The 18,777-nt window shown below is 46.1% G+C and overlaps 1 protein-coding gene across 1 annotated transcript in view; it reads left to right on the plus strand.

The window, feature by feature from the left end:
- The window catches only part of LOC121291302, a 197,120-nt gene that overhangs the window by 137,565 nt on the left and 40,778 nt on the right, over positions 1–18,777 (plus strand). The window contains exons 17-24 of the mRNA XM_041212375.1: positions 638–651; positions 9,582–9,776; positions 9,874–10,152; positions 10,236–10,287; positions 11,365–11,474; positions 15,980–16,351; positions 16,467–16,562; positions 16,736–16,969. Of these exons, the coding sequence (XP_041068309.1) occupies positions 638–651; positions 9,582–9,776; positions 9,874–10,152; positions 10,236–10,287; positions 11,365–11,474; positions 15,980–16,351; positions 16,467–16,562; positions 16,736–16,969 (1,352 nt within the window). The remainder of the gene's footprint in view (positions 1–637; positions 652–9,581; positions 9,777–9,873; positions 10,153–10,235; positions 10,288–11,364; positions 11,475–15,979; positions 16,352–16,466; positions 16,563–16,735; positions 16,970–18,777) is intronic.

An 18,777-nucleotide genomic window follows, 5' to 3' on the forward strand; every position in this document is an offset into this window, starting at 1 on the left:
TGGCCTAGCAAATCATGCAGTTGTATTAAATCCATGATGAGACCTACAAAAAAAGGAATTAAACCGGATGGATCACCCGGCATCGACCTAGGCACCGGAAACACACCTAGACATATATCGCTGTTCCTTCCCTGTCACTGGGTCAAAATCCTGGAACTCCTTCCCTAACAACAGTACCTACACCACATGGACTGCAGCAGTTTAAGAAGGTAGCTCACCATCACCTTCTCAAGGTCAACTAGTGATGGGCAATAAATGCCCAGAAATGCTAGTCAACGATGTGTAGGCAATAAAAAAAGGCAATTACTTGTCTCAAGGGCTCTTGTGTTTCTAAAAAAAAAACTCCAGGCCTCCATTTATTTTGGTGGAGATCTTAATTTTACCTTCTGGTGACCGACTCACAGAGCAGTGCAAGTCGAGTTCCTAGGTGGATTTATTAAAATAGCTCATCGTTTTCAATATTCGATCTCAAGTAAAAAACAAAACATTTCTATGACCAATTAAAAAAAACACCAGAAATATCCGTAAGCTATATTGAATAATGTTATATCATGAGTTTCTTTTATTGTTCTCAGTGCAATCACAAGCAGCTAAAGCTATGATGAAACTAAATGATAAATTGCTCTCTTATTTCGAGAGTTGAAACATCAAGTAAGTACCTGCTGATTTAAGACCTCGCTATTGTAGTTATAAACAGAACGTAAGGACTACCTCGTTGTAGCATTATGGGCTTTCTAGACTTTTGATATTGCGTGTATCTGCATTATCTACAAACATAAATCCCCTCGAAAAAAGTCCAAGGAAATAAGAATCTCAGTAAGTGCGCTGTGCCTGTGTAAATTCGTCTGGTTTCTGCATGGTAAAGCTTTTCTCTGATCCATCTTTTCTAGCAAACTGATAATCCACCCTGTTGAAATACCTGAATAATTTTGTTTGCGGAAGAAGTGGTCCCTTGACCTGGGTGAGCATATTGACTAATGGATATTTGTCCCTCCCCGTTATAAAGACGCAATGGCTTCAAGAGAGAGTTAGATCTGATCGAATGTAAAACCAGTGCTGTGATCCATCGCCGTAGTTTCACGATGGGGAAGTGAGTTTAAAATTCCACCTCCCCACTCCCACCAATTACCTCATCTGTGCACAACGGAAATAACGTTCCAGTTAAATACTTAGGCAGGCAGTTTTGTGAATTCTCCTGAACGCTCCTTGTGCTATCATCCACGTTCAGGATTTGGGCAGACATTTCCAATTGAGTATTTTCCCGAGTGCTGCACGGCATAATTTGATGGTCATGCTCTATAACAAAGAACATGTTTAGCTTTCTCGGGTGAAATTTGGAGAAAAGGAATCTTTACCGATATGTTTATGAACGTAGTAGCTACCAGAGAAATTCAGACAAATCTATTCTTGTAACAACCCAGAACGACAATTTGCAAAATGTCTTCGACAATGACCTTAACGTTGTTGGCCTCAATTATTGGCCCTGGATGTGAATTCCTAAAATTTCGAATTGAACTGAAATTGGTGTATCTGCTATTCACCTATTTGTGTTCACCAACTTGGCAAGGATAATGTCAAGTTCTGCACAAAGCTACTTTCTGGCTGTGTAATTTCAGAAACCGCATTTTACCGTCAGTAATTAAGCACATTCGGTGGCACAGAATAATAATATTTTTTAAAAAAACATATCCAATAGCACCAAACACTGGAAGGCAAACACCAAACTTTCTATAGCAGATAGAAGAGACAAAATCAGAGGCATGAGCAGTTTATCCAGAAGCGCAGATGTTCGGGCGCCAGGCGCCAGCTGCAATATATACAGTTGTTCAGCTGTCACAGAAATTTGCCCTATTGGGCTGCAGGGTTTAGGTGAAACCGCTGATGGAAAGGGAAGCCTTTAGGAGTTCAATGGAGGGAAACGGCACATTTGGGAGAGTGCACAGGTAGATGAAGGAGGCCCTGTGACGCAGTGGGGTAGTGTCCCTGCCCCTGAGCCTAAAACTCCGGGTTCCAGTCCCCTAGAAAAGTGCGTTCATAACACAGCCAAGCAATTTGAATATGAATCTGCCAATCCTTCCAACACCTGCCAATGACAGGTGGTCAGAGTGGGAGCGATTCCTGGTCAGCCATGTGATGGAAAGAAAGTCGGGGCCTCCAACATCGCTGTCCATAGATGTATGTCCAGAAGTGCATGTTGTCACAGCAAATGGGTGAACTGTAACACGCCATCACCACAGAAAGCTAAAGAAAGCATTAAAATGCGAGAGACAATCATAGAACAAAAGCACAATATATGCACAAAGGAACCAGCAGTGATATTGGGGTCAAACAATGTGGTGTAGTTGAATAGAACAATCCAGATGGAGGTACATCGAAACATTGGACAATTATGAAGAAAGACAGGAGTGAAGTGTCAGTGAGAGTGTAATAATAGGAACACTGGAACAAAGCAATACAGATACATAGGTAAAAATAAACAGAAGATAGAGGAAGAGAGTCCGATTTAAACTCTGCGTAAGTGAATGGGCTTTGCCTGGGTTAAAAATCAGGGTATCTTGAGAATCTGTAAGAGGCTGTTTGGAAATTGTCCGTCCATTAACCTCATTAACATGGTGGTAGAAAAAGTAAGATTGAAACTTAGCTCTGGAGACCAGCGCGCTCAGCCTTCCACACCAAATAGAAACTGATTTACAACTGCGATTGTTACACCAAAAAAAAAACTTGAGTGAAAAGCGTCTATAATGCGGCCTTAAGGAGTAAAAATAATGACAATGGTTGTTAAAGGTTTTTGATTTGAGAGATTATTAGAGGATCTGTGTTTTTCTTGTCCTCATTAGAACCAGGGCCGAAGTAAGGATAAATTTTGCCAGTAAATGAGTCAATGAAAGTAAAGAGGGTGGACATGTTGCTCGCATTGTAGAAGGACAACTGTCCACCTTCATAGTCCAGGTACACCCCAATCTTCTTGGGCCTCGCATTTATGGAAATACGCGTGGGATTGGCTGTGGAAGCCCAATACTCGCTTCCATTCTTCATCCCAACAATCCAGTATCCTGTATCTTGCGCCGACCTTGAGCCCCGTTTTCGGAAGGTGTCTTTGACCACGCCCACATCCCACGACGTTTTGTTTCCCACGTTCACCTCCCAGTAGTGACGCCCTGACGTGAATCCTACGGAGCCCAGTACGCTAAGTTCGCGTTCGGCCACTTCAGAGGGATCCGGGGCGGACCGCAGTTTATCTCCGAGTTTCACACTGGTCCGGTCCTCGGACAGAACGAGCTGGGGATGGGCTGTGCTCGGGTCCATGGTCAGGGGGGCGGGTGCTGAGGGAAGGTTAAAGAAAATAATTGGTCAGCGATTTAGAAGAGAACCAGTTTATTGCATAAAACGAGATTTATTTACTTATTTTTTTGTTTCCCGCCGTTTCTCGCTTTGCAATGGCAGGCTGGGGAATCACATTCTAAATAGAACACATCTTGGCCATTCGAATCAGTCTGATGCGCAGAAGCAAAGTGGATGTGCTGTTATATGACTCCAAACGACGTTATCCTTCCTTTAAGGGAGGATTTTGAACTCAATGTGGTATAAATTGGTCTCGGGTGGCTGCATAAAAAGGTGATAACAAACCTGCCTCTCAATCGAAGAAGCTCCGAGTGATCTGCTTTCGTCGAAGATCAGATTCATTCCCTTCAAGCCCTGGGGGCGTCCCAAGCTGCTCCACTGCCTCTGGGAGTGCGTCCAGAGCTGTTTGACAGGCAAATGGGTCACTTTGCAAGGGTGCACTGTTCCTGAGCAACCAGGAAGCGGGGCGAAAGCCCTCTCGGGCGGCGCGGCCGATATCACGTTTGCAGGCAGCTACAGTGTGATAGACAGCCGCGTTACAGCCAATGCTAAAGGCTGTGGGGCGAGTGCAAATGCGATACCGTCCGTTTGGTGTCCTAGACAAGTTGAGTTCCGCTTAGGCACTTTTCAGCCTTCTGGACTGAACATTGAGTTCAACAATTTCAGACCATGAACTCTGTCCTCCATTTGAAATATATTTCCTTCCCCCTCCCCCCAGGGCCAGTCTATAACTTGTTCATATATTTTGCTTTCAGAGAAGCTGACCCTTGTTCTGCGATTAGCAAATCCTGCTATCTGACCTTTATGCTACTATTATCATCTGCCTTAATCTGTAACACTATCAGTCATGGACATAAGACAACACTCCTGTTGTTTTGTGTCCATGACATGTTTGCCAAACCTCTCCTGAGCTCCCACCAATCCCTTACCTTTCTCCACCTGCTTCACTCCCTCTCTTCAACAGTATAAACCCCATCACATTTTTACCTCTCTTCAGCTCTGAAGAAGAGTCATACGGACTCCAAACGTTAACTCTGCTTCTCTCTCCACAGATGTTGTCAGACCTGCTGAGATTTTCCAGCAATTTTTGTTTTTTTTATGTCGAGTTCCATCCTACTATCTGCTTTGTAGCCATCGGTTGAGGAAGGATTTTGCCCAGGCGAGCATTTTTTTTCCCAAATAGCAACTTGCAGTGGATTTTAACTGCTGCGGTGGAACCGACAGGCATGGGTGGAATGGTTGTCCATTTCCCAGAATAAGGGATAGGTCACTTAGGATGAAAAAGGGAGAAATTCCTTCACTCAGAGGATGGTGAATCTTTGGAATTCTCTGCCCTAGAGGGCTGTGGAGGCTTAGTCATTGAGTATGTGCAAGACTGAGATCGATTGTTGTCTACATATTAAAACATCAAAGGATATGGAATTGGTGCAGGGAAATGGCGTTGAGGTGGATCAGCCATGGTCTAGTTAAATGCTGGAGTAGGCTCGAGGAATGAATGGCCTATTCCTGTTCATATGTTTCCACTGGCCAAAGGCGAGAAGCCATTTCTGGGGCCTGGCCTCAATAACATGTCACCAGCCTCTTCACACATGCACGACGTGGCCTCTGCAGGCCAACCAAATATCAGCAAGTCCAACTGCTGAGCTTACTGGCCCGCAGGAAGGTGGTGGTGGGGGAGGGTAAGGTGATGAAGACCTCTGTATGGCAGTGATCAACTGTAATGTTGTGGAGCCCAAAGAAGGATTCCTGCACTTCCTAATCGCAGCTAAAAAAATAGCTATGTCTACAATTTGGGAGCTTTACTGCTGCGCCATATTGATATAACTGGACAGAGTGCGCATGTTCCGTCCAGTTGACTACAGGAATTGCGCCATTTCCAGGCAGGACTGCGGTCCCCAACAGATTCAGGCCAAGGCCTAGTCTCCCAGTGGAGTTCCCAGGAAATGTGGAGCCCAGTGCAACCGGAGAAGAAATAGTTTGTGAATTGCAGCACTGCTATCTTAAAGCTGTTTGAAACCTGTTTCCGTCGGGTTGGGTGGCTAAAATTGGACGCATTGGATTTTTCATGTCCACCTGCGTGTCCAAGATATCATCACGCCTCTGACAATGCAATAGCTCCTTAGTCCTGAACTGGGAAGGTCTTGAACACATATCTCTGACACAAAGTTCACACTTAAGACAGTTTAAATAATCTATCCCACGTCTCTGATTCTCTGACCTGTCTTACACCAAATAGTAGATCTCCAAATCATTAAGGATTATTTTCATTTTGGGTGCTGGGGTAACACAGGCGGCAAAGATCGGCCTTTTCTTTTCTAAAGGCCTTTTAATTTGCAGAAATTTGGAGCTGTTTTCTTCAGAGAAGAGAAAACTGAGGGGGCGCCCTAAGGAAACAATAAATGTGGTTGATACAATAGGCAGAGGGGATTTATTGGCATTTGAAGGGGAGTCCAAAACTAGATGACAAAAATAAACAAATAAAGGGGAACATTGGCCAGCAGGCATAACAGATGATTATTTGGATAGTCACAGTGCTGACCTTCCTTAACATTATTCTCTAGATTCGGAAGGACAAGTTGCCTGATCAGTATAGAATTCTGCTTCTTTTTTGTAACTGCTAATGTGAAGCTGTGCTCAACTTTACAAAGCACTGCTTTGGCTCCAGCTGGAATGTTATGCCAATTCTGAACCACCCATTTTAGGAAAGAAGTCAGGGCCTTAGAGAATGCAAGTAGAAGTTCTCCTGCAATCATGCCAGGGATAAGGGATTTCAGTTACATGGGCGGGGGGGAGGGGGGGGGGGGGTGGGGGGGGGGTGGGGGGGGGTGGGGAGGGGGGGGGTGGTGGTTGTGGGCGAGAAAGGGTCAGGTTGTTTCCATTCGAGCAGAGACCATTACGGAGAGATTTAGCAGAAGGTGTTCAAAATCAGAAAGGGTTTTGAAAGAAGGAACAAGGGGAATCTGTTTGCAGTGGCAGAAGGGCCAATAACCAGAGGAGACAAATTTCAGCTAATTAGCAGAAGCACAGTAGGAAAGGAGAATTAAAAAAAAAAACGCGTTATTCTGACCTGTAATGCATTAAAAAAAGGATGGTTGAAGCAGATTCAATATGACTTGCAGAGGGAAATTGGAGGGAAGAGCTTTGTAGGACTGTTAGGACTGGCCAGTGAAATTGAATTAGTTGAATGGCTCTTTCAACGATTCGGCACAGGCACGATGGGTCGAATGGCCCTCTTCTGTGCCGTACCACCGCATGACTGTACGGTGTTGTATTTGCATTGTAGCAGAGATACTTACTTCACATCAGCTAGTCAGTTATTTCATAACTGTAGAAAGCTTCTTGCAATTATATTTCGTTATAAGCCCCCTTTCTTTCCTGTCTGCAGCAAGCTATAGACTATTATGCTTTAAGCTTGGCCACTGCACTTCCATTTGCTTCCATTTTGACCTATGCTTTTCTACTTACCGAGTGTCCTTGCACGGTGATCCTTTAATTGCCTGCATTAAGTTAAAAATACAGGTTTGAAAATGTCATGTTCAATCTCCGTTGCCTCGTGTGCTTGAATTTATTGTACTCATTGATGGTGTAATGGGAAGCAAAATGCCACCTTACCAGGGTTGATAACGTCCATTATGTCCCGCCACACTTTGTACTGGATGGGTCCTTTGAATGACCCCAGAGGGAGCTTGCCTTCTGTGACTGTCGTCAGATAGTTCCCTTCACTAACAATGGAAACGGGAAACGTTAGAAACTGAGAATAGGCGCCAAAATTTGGAACTGTGTTAATTCTACACAAGTTCAATGAAGGGTCATCCATACCTCTTCCCCTTATCTGGATCATCCTAAAATAAACAGAACAGAGATTGGAGTTCACAGCACTCGTTTGGTATCTTTTGCAACATATGCCGGATGATGGCGACGTGCAACCCAGTACAGCTTCGGGTTTAATTGGAATAGTCAAAAACTCACCAGTTCCGCTCGAGAAATTCCCCCTCTCCCCTGCCCCACCGAGAGATAGAAAAAGAGTTATGCAAGTAAACTATTTCTGGATGAGTATTCAAATCGGACCGGCTAGAATTAATTGCTGCTGAGGTATTATTGGACAGGTCAGTATGGCATTCCTCTGTCTGCTACTTGAAGAGGAGATATTGCCCAGTGTTAAAATAGCAACTACGTTCAAGTAACAGATCAACGGTATATCGATGAGTTGGCCGACAATCCACCACAATCAACAACAGTAATTTCAAGGCTATGAATAGAATTATTGCCTGGGCCACATACCGTACGCCTCACTCAAACAGGTACATCAATTTAGTTCGTTAATTTCCCTGCATCATATGACAAATGAGTGTAAGTCAATAGAATCATCAAATTAGCCATTTGAATCTAAGGGAGATACAGGGTCAGGATCTGGGGATAGGGCGGTGGGGTTGCTCTTGGGTCGCTCCAGACAAGTTCCAGCACGCAAACAGATGTCTTGCGGCCGCTTCCTTTGCGGCAAACCACTATCGGTCTACAACCTGCAATTTAGCCGAGTAGCGAAGCTTTAGGGCCACAGATCAGGAGTACAAGTGGGGTATTCGTCTGATCTGCTGCCTTAATTTCATTGGAAAGGCCGAAGAAACCTCGGTGACAAGGTGGCAAAGAACCCTTTATGACTTAATACCATATTCCTGACCATCTTCCACCGGAGAGTCCATTCAATATGGGGGAAATCCTGCGAAAATATACCCCAAAGCCAGGAAAGCTGTGGTAGGTGTTTACGGACTGCGGTTGATGGGTGAGCCATTTTGAATGAGTCTGGGCATCGGTTCTGAGGCCATGTCTCGGCCCTTGAGAAAATTGGGACTGTAGATAAGAATAGAGATAAGGGTCGAATCCAACTTGGGGCATAGATCGGAATTATTTATCGAACGTGGGGATAAGGGGGTAGAATTTTCATCAGCGTCCTCCCAATTTCCCGCCTTAATTTGGATGGAAAGCGCAGAAGAATTGCACAGGGAGCTAAACTGCACCGAAGTTACGACGCAGGGCTATGAGAATCCGAACATAGATTCTACTCCAGACAATCGCGTGGTTGAAAGGGTCACAACTCACTGCCCGGTTTGACCACGAGAATTTCCCCGCTGCGAGCGGGATAGGGAACATTGGTTGATTGCGTGCAGAAAAATCGGAAGCCGCGGCAGATGGAAAAGCCTCAGAGGGATAGGGGAGATGAGCGAATCATTGGGGCGAATTTCGGGAGGACTCTCTGAACGGGCTGAGGACGAGCAAAGCGAGCCTTTAACAATCTGCACTGTCAAGATGGATGCCGGCCAACCTGCCTTTGACCTGCGCAGATTTGGAGAACAATCGTTGGCGAGAACACTAGAACAGTTCGCCGCACTCCTTCGGATGGCCATGCAGCTGAAGCAGGTTATGAGTGGCGGGACATGGTCTGGTCCGAATAACTTGCCCCTGTAGACTCGGACCAATCTATGGCACATTTCACACAACTAGTCGGCAGCGCCGCGCATGAGGAATTAGAGAAAGGATAATTCAAAAGAACAACATTTGAAAATGTTTTATTTCGCTTCTTGTCAATGCATGCCTGACTTTCTTGAATGAGCTCCTTTGACGGTTTCCCATTGCCTATAGCCTGACTGCACCCATCAAATCCTCAACTTACCTTGAGCAAGGAGAAAGCGTCTTGCTGGTTTAGCTGGGATTGGACGCTCGTTAACTTCTCCTCCGTCTCATTCAGATGCTCCTGGATTTCCCGGAGGTTGGACTCCATTTGCTTCAGAACGTCCTCTTCTTGGTCCCCCAGCTCTTTGGCCAAAGCCCGCTCTTTTTCCTCCAGCACAGTGCGCAGTCTGGTAAATTCTGACGAGATGTGCTTCTGCAAAATGTTGGACTGTTCCTGAGACAAAAATAAAACCAAACAAAATAGAAAGAGAGCAATGAGCCGTGCAATATTGAATCCGGCAAGTTAACCCAAGAGAACGTGACCCGAGCAATCAGGTTACCTGGATTTCTGAAATGCTTTGCTGTTGCTTGAGTAGCACGTTTTGTATGGAAGTTTTTTTCTGACTCAGAGCCTGTAAGTTTCCCCTCATCTTCTCCTGTAGTTACAACCGCAGTGAAAACAAAGGGGTTGGTTAATTAAAAGTAAATTTCCAATTAAAAGTTATAGCGCCGCCTAAGAACCGCCTCGTGGCAACCCGTACCTTGTAGATCTCAACTGCTTCGTTGATTAGCATGAAGTTGTGGGATTTGTGGCTCCGACCGTCCCTCCTATCGAGACACATCACACAGATCAATTTCTTGTCAGTTTCACAAAAGAGCTTCAGTTCCTCCTGGTGCTCATCGCAGAACGGGTGGAAGGCTTTGCTGGAATCCACATGCTTTATGTTCAAGCTTCGAATTTTGTTGGACAGGACTCCCAGAGCACGGTTAGCTTTCAGGTTCTTTTCCCGGAAGACATCGCCGCATTCTGGGCAGAAGGCTTTCTTCTCTTTCTCCCAGCACTGCAAGATGCACTGACGGCAGAAATCGTGGCCGCATTCTAGCATAACCGGATCGATGAAGATGTCGAGGCAAATGGGGCAATTCAGCTCATCGCCCAAGCTTAGGCTTGAAGATTTGGAAGCCATGGCCGGCTTCACTTCTTCCTGCCTCAAACTGCATTCACCTTCACTTTTTGTTGTTCGCTTGTGTCGCCCGCCGCTCTCCGCGGCGGTATCAGAAGTAATAAAGCGCCTGGCCAAGGAGATTGAAGCTTTCAGTGAGATTACCAGAGGAAGAGCTGCACCTGATCTCGCGATTTCTGTAGCGCGTGGGGGATGGGAAACAGTTCCTGTTCTTTAAGAACTAGAGACTTTGGCTCTTTCCATTTACCTAATGTGTGTCAGGAGGTGGCATCCGCGTCCGTCGCTATTGATGGCTTTCAGAAGGTGCTGAATGGTAAATAAAAAGAGTCCAAGTTAGAGCTTTGTAAAATTCCAGATCCCTTATATGTCTTGCCCGTTAATGAATTGGTAAACTGCCTAGATCAGTGAGGCAGTGAGCCACCGCTAACGAAACCATGAGCTAAAATCATAATTTGGCTCGTTAACGACATACTCAGTTGGGAATATTAATTCAAAAAGTTCAGTGGTTAAAAACTGGGCACTTTGACGGGTATTTCTCCTTCTTTCCTAGATGTTGATGCAATTTCATAATCCCAGGGTTTTAGGTTTTCGAATTCCCTGCTTTACGTAGATCTAACCCCTCAGGCAAATAAGGCACGTCTGTTTTCCTGGAGCATGTAGTCAGCCTGTCACTATAGCTTGAGAAGCGCCACTCGGTATCAAGCAGCGCCGCCCAGCAGACTCCCCCCTCTTACTGTCGGCCATAGGCATATAGGAAGGATTTACAAGCTGGCTTTCAACCTGTTTGGACGGATTATGAACGCACCTTCCGTGGCCATCAAGTCCCGGAGTGGGTCTCGAACCCTGGACTTCTGGCTCCGCTAGTAGGGTTGGCAGATTTAACTTTGACGCTGCTCAACACGTCTCAATGTTTCTGGGCAATTACCACATTTCTAGAATTTCCTTTTGCACAGATATGCATTGAGTAACCTTCAAAATACGTTATTTCACTGAAGTAATGTTACATTATTTCCTAAAACTAAAGATAAATGACTTCAATTTTGCTGACTGTGGAGGTGAACTTCCTTAGAGGCGAATTTTCGGCTCCATAATTGCTTATGATTTTCCGCAGCTGTTCCGCCCAAATCATGTGGGCGATCAGGAAACTCCTGCGTGGAAACGGTATCAAATCTATTGTAGGGGGCTGGCGCATGGTGTTTGGATTTCATATCCTTCTCAGTTCTCAACAACTGCCGCACTTGGCCCTACGATTTAACACGTGCGCTAAGGAAAGTGCCGATTCCTTACCTGCTGCCCACGCCCCGAGTGCATCCATAAAAAGGCAGCGCTAAGAGCTTTTCAGGGAAAACAGTTTAGCCCCCCTTCAATTTCTTCCCCTGCCCGCTTCCAGCCCTCCCCTGCCTTGCTCGGTGTGCACATTATGTGCAACTCAGCATGGTCGACGTCATCTCCCAGGGCTGGCTGCGAACGCCTGAGGAGCTGGGAGTGGAGCTCTCCCGAGTATTTGTTTCCTTCTTGGCCCCTTTAAAAAAAACGGTTTCCTTTCCCATTTCCGAGGGAGTTGCTTTGCTGGGAGGGGAAACTGTTCCTGGTCTTTAAGGACTAGAGGGCTTTGGGGATAGTGCAGGAGGGGAAGGAGTGTTTATTTCCGGTGCTCCAGCCATCATGACCAGGGGTCAGGGTTAAAGAGCAAACTGGGTTACCCTTACCCGTCAAACCCCCGCTGTCTGTTTGCGGGTGAACAAGGACAACTCACATTTTTTTTTCAAAATTCGTTTTATGGGATGTGGGCGTCGCCGGCTAGGCTGGCACTTATTGCCCATCCCTAAAGTTGCCCTTGAGAAGGTGAGAATCTGGGGTAGAAATTTTAATGGCCTTGGCTGGTAGAGCAAAACGGGCGCTACCGCACCGACCTCCTGCTATGGGCCACGCCCGTTATTCCATTCCACTGGCCGCAATGGAACCAGATTTCGGGCGGGCCGAATAATGGGCCGTCGCTGTCATGCCATCCGGTTCAGCGTTATCCGACCAGACCAATTGCCAAGGCCAGGATTTAGCCCTAGTCCGTTGGCTGGCAGCTGTAACAACGGGCTAAGGGCGGCCCAGGGTTTTCGGCGATTCCAACCTCCTGTTCGCTCATTCTAATGATGGTGAAAAACCCTGAACTTGGTGCCAGAGCCCCCCCCACCATCACCCCCCACCCCCCCTCCCCCCCGGGTAAGCCGAGGAACTGAGGCTGCAATGGCCAGTATCTTCTTATTACTGTTCTAAGACTGGTCCAGTAGCATCATATCAATCCAGCGAGTTTTTATTTATTTATTCTTTTATGAGTGTGGGCGTCACTGGCAAGGCCAGCATTTGTTGCCTATCCTTAATTGCTCTTGGGCTGAGTGATTTGCTAGGACTGATTCACAGGGCAGATAAGAGTAAACCACATATTGCGGATCTGGAGGCACAGGGAGGCCAGGCCAGGTAAGGACGGCAGATTTCTTTCCCTCAAGGGCATTAGTGAACCAGATGAGTTTTTTTTTATGACGAGTGTCTAGGTAACCTACCGGCTTTGCTATCTCGGGGACTGAACAAAGTGTTAATTGCTGTGCAAGGGATGCAGGCAGGAAGAGAAGATTTCTAACTTCACGACTGGAGCCTGTGCGTTACGACATGATTAACAAGAATGTTCAAAAGAACCCCCCAAGACGCCAGTTCTGTGACAATGGGGCTTCCTTCCTAACCGAAATTTAAATGACACGAAGTAGAGGTGTTCAAATTTATGAAGGTTTCTGATAGAGTAAACAGCAAAAAACCAAGAGCAAGATCAGGGAAATGAATTGTACACAGCCTGTTGATGTGATCTGGGATGCACTAACTGAACGGCAAGAGGGAGCAGTAACTTGCAAAAGGAATTGCATAAAATACCTGATGGGGAGAAATTTAAAACTATGGGAAAAGGGCGTGGTGGGTCGGGGCGGGGGGGGGGGGCGTGGGGGTGGGGAAATGCGACTAATTGGATAACCTTTTCAAAGAACGGTCACAGTCTCGATGGGACGAATGGTCTCACTCATCGCTGTCTGATTCTTGGACTTTGCGGCAGGAGACATGTTTCATTGTTGCTTCAGAAGAAAACGATCTCAGGAAAGGCATTCTGACCCCGCTGATGCAGTTAAGTTGTTCAGCAAGGTCAGCATTGCCTTAAAGTAACTGAGTGTTATTACAGAACGCGTATTTAACATTGCAACGTTGTTACTGCGATGGTTACTTAGAATCACACAAGGACGTTTGAAACAGATGCCAAATTCTGTTTGACTGCTAAAGTTGGTGAAGGGGCTGAGGTGCGTGCGCGTGTATGTGTGCGTGTGTGTGCGTGTGTGTTTATGTGTGTGTGTAAATGTGTGTATGTGTGTGCATATGTGTGTGTATGTGTGTGTGTGGGTGGGGGGAGGGTGGGGGAGGGGGTGGTGGTGGGAGGAAGCGGGGAAGGCGTTGGTGCTGGTGGGGGCTGGATTCCGAAGGCCGCTCGTTATAGCGAATTTATGAACCCATCCAACACACAATAGAAACTCCTCCTCCACCCCCTCTCCTCCCCCCTCGTTTCACCCACCCAAGTTTCAATAAAGACAGGGTAAAATGCATTGGCTCAGTTTAAAAAAAACGCTACTTCGATTAAACTGTAAATTTAATGGAAATTACAAACAGCATACGGAGGTCCATTCAACATTCACAGACTATGGACAATAAAAGATCTCTCAAATTATGGCTCGAAATATTTTTGTTAAAACATATGGACTCAGAGTGCTAATTTCAGAGAGTAAAATTCCTTTGTCCAGTTCAAATGCCAACGGCCTCTGAATGTGTCACACAATTTATTAAGCTGATGGCTGACTGATAGCTTCGGCCACGAAAGGCTCATTTATTAAGGTGTCAAGTAGAAATTGGATTTCTCCAGATGATCCCCTAAGTATTCCTGAATTATTGGCGAACATAATGTAAACATATGTGTGGAATCATAGAAAAATAAACATCGTATTTCTTTGATAGAACAGGATTGGAGATGCCCCCACCGAGAGAGTTCCGCCTTTGTAATAGACATGGCGGATTTTCAGCATAAATTCACTTGCTGGATATGCTCATGCGAGGTTACCACAAACATGCCTCAGTCCGTGTCCATTTGCAGCAAGACCTGGGCAACACACAGGCCTGAGCTGATTTGTGACAAGTAACACTCGCGCAATTGTCAGGCAATGACCATCTGCAACAAAACAGAATCTAACCATTTCCCCTTGATATTTAATGGCATTAACTGGGGGCTCCCATTGACTGAAAACTGAACTGGAATAGCCATTTAAATCAAAAGCAGAAAATGCTGGAACAACTCAGCAGGTCTAGCAGCATCTGTAGAGAGAGAAACAGAGTTAAAGTTTCGAGTCTTCTTCAGAGCCATATAAATGCTGTGGTTGCAAGACCAGGTCAGAAGATAGGAATCTTGGGGCAAGTCACTCACTTCCTGACTCCCCATAACCTGTCCACAATCCAGAAGACACAAGTCAGGACTGTGATGGAATACTCTCCACTTGTCGAGATGAGTGCAGCTCCAACAACACTCAAGAAGTTTGACACCATCCAGGTCAAAGCAGCCCGCTTGATTGGCACTCCATCAGCAAGCATTCACTCCCTCTACCACAGTGGATGCACAGTGGCAGCAGTGTGTACCATCTACAAGATGCACTGCAGGAATTCTCCAAGGCTCCTTAGACAGCACCTTCCAAACCCATGACCCCTACTACCTCGAAGGACCAGGGCAGCAGGCTCACGGGAACATCACCGCCTGCAAGTTCCCCTCCAAGCCCCTCACCATCCTGACTTGGAAATATATCACACTTCCTTCACTGTCGCTGGGTCAAAATCCTGGAACTCCCTTCCTAACAGCACTGTGGGTGTACGTATACCTCATGGACTGCAGCGGTTCAAAAAGGTGGTTCACCACCACCTTCTCAAGGGCAACTAGGGATGGGCAATAAATTCTGGCCGAGCCAGTGATGCCCACATTCCATGAACCAATAAATTAAAAAAAACTACCCATTTGTCATCCCATTTTCACAATCTCGATTAAATCTTCCAGATGAACCAATTAGTTCTAAATTTCTGGTCTGGTCTCCCAGCATAACTTGCGTGAGATATGGGCAGAAACCTTGGCGATGGAGCAACTGGCGTGAAAACGAATCTTTACACAGCCTTTCCAGGGGTTTGAGACCATCCAGGGGAAGCTGCATAGAAGAAACAGAGGTTCAGCGGTGGCATTTGAGGCCCCCATTATACATTTTGGGGATGGATGGTAGGTAACCCCGGAGTCCCTCCTGCCCCTCGCCCAAATTTCATCCAAAGATCTTCAGGAGGCGGGCAAGAGACCCAAGATTCCCTGAGACTCTTTCCCTGGATTTTGCTTATTTCCCACCAAAACGCGCTCAGAGCGAGAGGGTCTCGGTGAATTTCGACCCCACGCTCTCCTTTCCCAAGCTCTCTGGATTCGGTTTATTTCCTGTTTAAATGCAGCAGCTGTGATCTCAGATAGCCAGTTTCGCCGAGTCTCTTATTGGGGAGAGGAAGGCGGGAGGGGTGGGGCAGGGGCGGGGGGTGCGGTAGCGATCCCACTGAATGAAGGTGGACAGAACTCTAGCGGAGATCCAACGTCTTTGGGTCTACCTTTGCGTTAGTCTCTTCACATTGGGTCCTTACCAGGGATTCCTCCGGTCGCGTTGCTCCGCCCCTCCCCCCTCCCCCCCTTCCCAGTTGCGACAGGAAGTTTTTATTGACATTCCATATTTGGAAAGAATAGAAGTAGCCAGTTTACTTAAAGAGAGCCAACGATCTCATGTCGCCCATGCGCGGAAGACAAACACCCACACTGATAGCAAAGTCACACTCCCTTCATCCACAGTTACTTTTGATAGCGCGGCAGCCCTCTGAGAGTCCACGCAGTCTGGACCATGACCTCTGAGTACCCGAACCAGAGTTTGGGAGCTGAATTCGAGTGCCCCATTTGCGGGAAAATCGTTACGGACGCGGTACCGCTGCAGTGCGGTCATACCTTCTGCCGCGACTGCGCCCCGCCGCCCCGCCAAAGTGACGGGCTCTCTTTCTGCCCCAAATGTAAGCGAAGGAAGCAGCAGGTCTACGAACCTTTGGAAGCCACCGATCCCCAAGAGAATAGGAAAGGGAAAAAAGGAAGCCGCCCCTTTTGCGAGGAACACCAGGAGGAGGTGAAGTTGTTTTGCGAGACAGAGCGGAAATTGATCTGTGTGAATTGCCTGGATAGGAGGGATGAGAAGAGCCACACGGCTCATAATTTTATGCTGCTAAACGAAGCTGTCGACATGTACAAGGTAAGGGACCGACAGACTTTGTGGCTGATATTAATATCATTTGGCTTGTCGCCTTTATCTTTAACAAACATTTCCACCCCCACCCCCTCTTCCCAATTTTGAATTTCAATTCCAGGAAAAAATCAACACAATCTTATTCTCCCTGAAGCAGAGGAAAACCTCGTATCAAGATTTTGAACTTAAACAACAAGAGAGCATCTCTGAAATCAAGGTAAATTCTCAGTGGGTCGGTGTAAGTCCCACTAATCCGGGTGGTGTGTTATGCACCCCAAGTCCATTTAGCTGAACCCTCTCCTTGTGCGCTTGCAGAAGTGTGAATTAAACATGGTGCATGTGACCCGGGATAGCTTCTTTCCCTAACAGGCCATTTTCTTATCTTCACAGGAACAGTCAAATAAATTGCAGATCCTCATAGACTCTGAATTTTCGAAGTTGCGCATCCTATTGGACGAAAAGGAGCGGAACCTGGTCAAAGAACTAAATGCGGAAAAGGATGATATTTTGGGCAGAATGGAAACCAATCTCCGTGAAATCCAAGGCATTTCGCAAAACGCTCAGCAAAAGCTATCGAATATCGAGAGGCAATTGAGCATGGATGACGGAGTCACTTTACTCATGGTAACGCGGCTAGTTTGGTCACATAAACTCTTCTCTCGTTTAGTTTATGTTGTTTTGTAAAAAAAAATGGCATCCATTGTTGCTGGTCGTCGCCATTTCGCATCCCAGATGATGTGGAGCCGGTTCACTCTAGGATCACTCCATCTAGGCCTTCTGCTATTTTCATTCTTGGATTCATCAATCACTTACCATCATCAAGCAAGAATGCGCTTTGTTTTCCGTAGCTTCACCAATGCGATGGGCCATGAGGCGGTCATGAGTTCCATGCATCAAATTAGATTCAGAACCACATGGGTGTCCTGTTGCGTGGTTGAAGGATGCATTAGCACAACCTGAATGCCAATGCAAAATACTGCGGGCGCTGGAAACCTGAAATCAAAGCAGAAAATGCTGGAAATACTCTGCAGGCCAGGCAGCATCCCGGGAGAGAAAAGAACAGAGTTCGCGTTTCAGACCTGAACTGGGAAAAGTTGGGAATGTATTAGGTTTTGACCAAGTGAAAGGGGAGAGCAGGGCGAACAACAATATTGAATGCCTATGGTGGCTGAGGGTAGGAGAAATAAAATGAGAAAAGGCTACATGGCGCAAGGCCAAAGGGAGTGGTCATGGGACCAGCAAAACAAACAACGGATGTGCCTGAAGGAGGTATGAAGGACAGAGGAGCTGGCGGCCCAACGCAAAGTAAAGGGAACAAGAAAGAAACGTTATTAGAGGCCAGCGAGCACAGAAACACGCAACAAAATGGGGACAGAGGTTATGATCTAAAATTGTTGACCTCAATATTGAGTCATAACCTGCTTCCCCACTCCCTTCTCACCTCTCCATTGGGTGAAATGCCCACCTTCCTTTTCCTATCTGATAGGTTGTAATTAAAATGGCCCAACTGTACACCACCCACAAGGGTGGCTCCTAGGAGTCTTTGATATCCAGGGTCACATCACAACTTTCCTGCCTACTAATCCTGAATGTTTGTTTTTAATGGTTTTTACAAAGCATTCACAAAAAGGGTCGTGAAAACCTGCAAATCTGTCCCACAAAAACTATGGATGCAAGGGTCAATAAACGTTACAGCTGAAATGGATAGATCAATGCTGGTTGACGACACCAAACGATACGGAACCAAGGCGGGTGAATCCGCTTAAGGTAGAAATCGGCCTTGGACTAGCTGAGTGGCGAGACAGGCGTGAAAATAGGCCTGAATGGCCTATTCCTGTTCCGCGTGGCCATCTTGTGTGTATTTATAACATTCCTATAACACTTTAGTTCCCTAGTACCACGCTGATCTCGTGCTTTAGGATTGCTTATCTCTAATGGATTTAGCAATCACTGTAGATGTTCCCATCCTTCTAGGCCCCAGTTTCCCATTGTTAATGTTATCTGGTTTTTGTACGTCAAACATCTGTTGTCCAGATTCCCATATTTAATCAATGTCATGTGAGCTCACGTATCCTCACTGCTTTCTCCTTCCTGTGAAATGTAAATGCTTCAATATTCCCGAACAGTTTTGCAGTTTTTGTTTTGTGATCTTTTTTTTAACTACTCCTCCAAGTGCCGGGTTTATTTTCCACAGGGAATTGACAGTTATTGACAATTGAGATTTTCTTTGCAAAAGTTTTTTTTTCCAGCATGACAGCATGCAACAATAAAAAATGGCCTTCAATTTCCAGACCACCCCTTGCATGGGAGCTTTCAGAGTCCTTAAATCATTTCCCATGTTGTAATTTAGCCCTTCCTGCGCATCCAGTACCTTCTGTCATTTATCTTCAATGTGCATATGCTTATCTGTAGGTAACCATAAGACCATAAGA

Source organism: Carcharodon carcharias, chromosome 19, assembly GCF_017639515.1.
Source record: "Carcharodon carcharias isolate sCarCar2 chromosome 19, sCarCar2.pri, whole genome shotgun sequence".
Lineage (NCBI taxonomy): Eukaryota > Metazoa > Chordata > Chondrichthyes > Lamniformes > Lamnidae > Carcharodon > Carcharodon carcharias.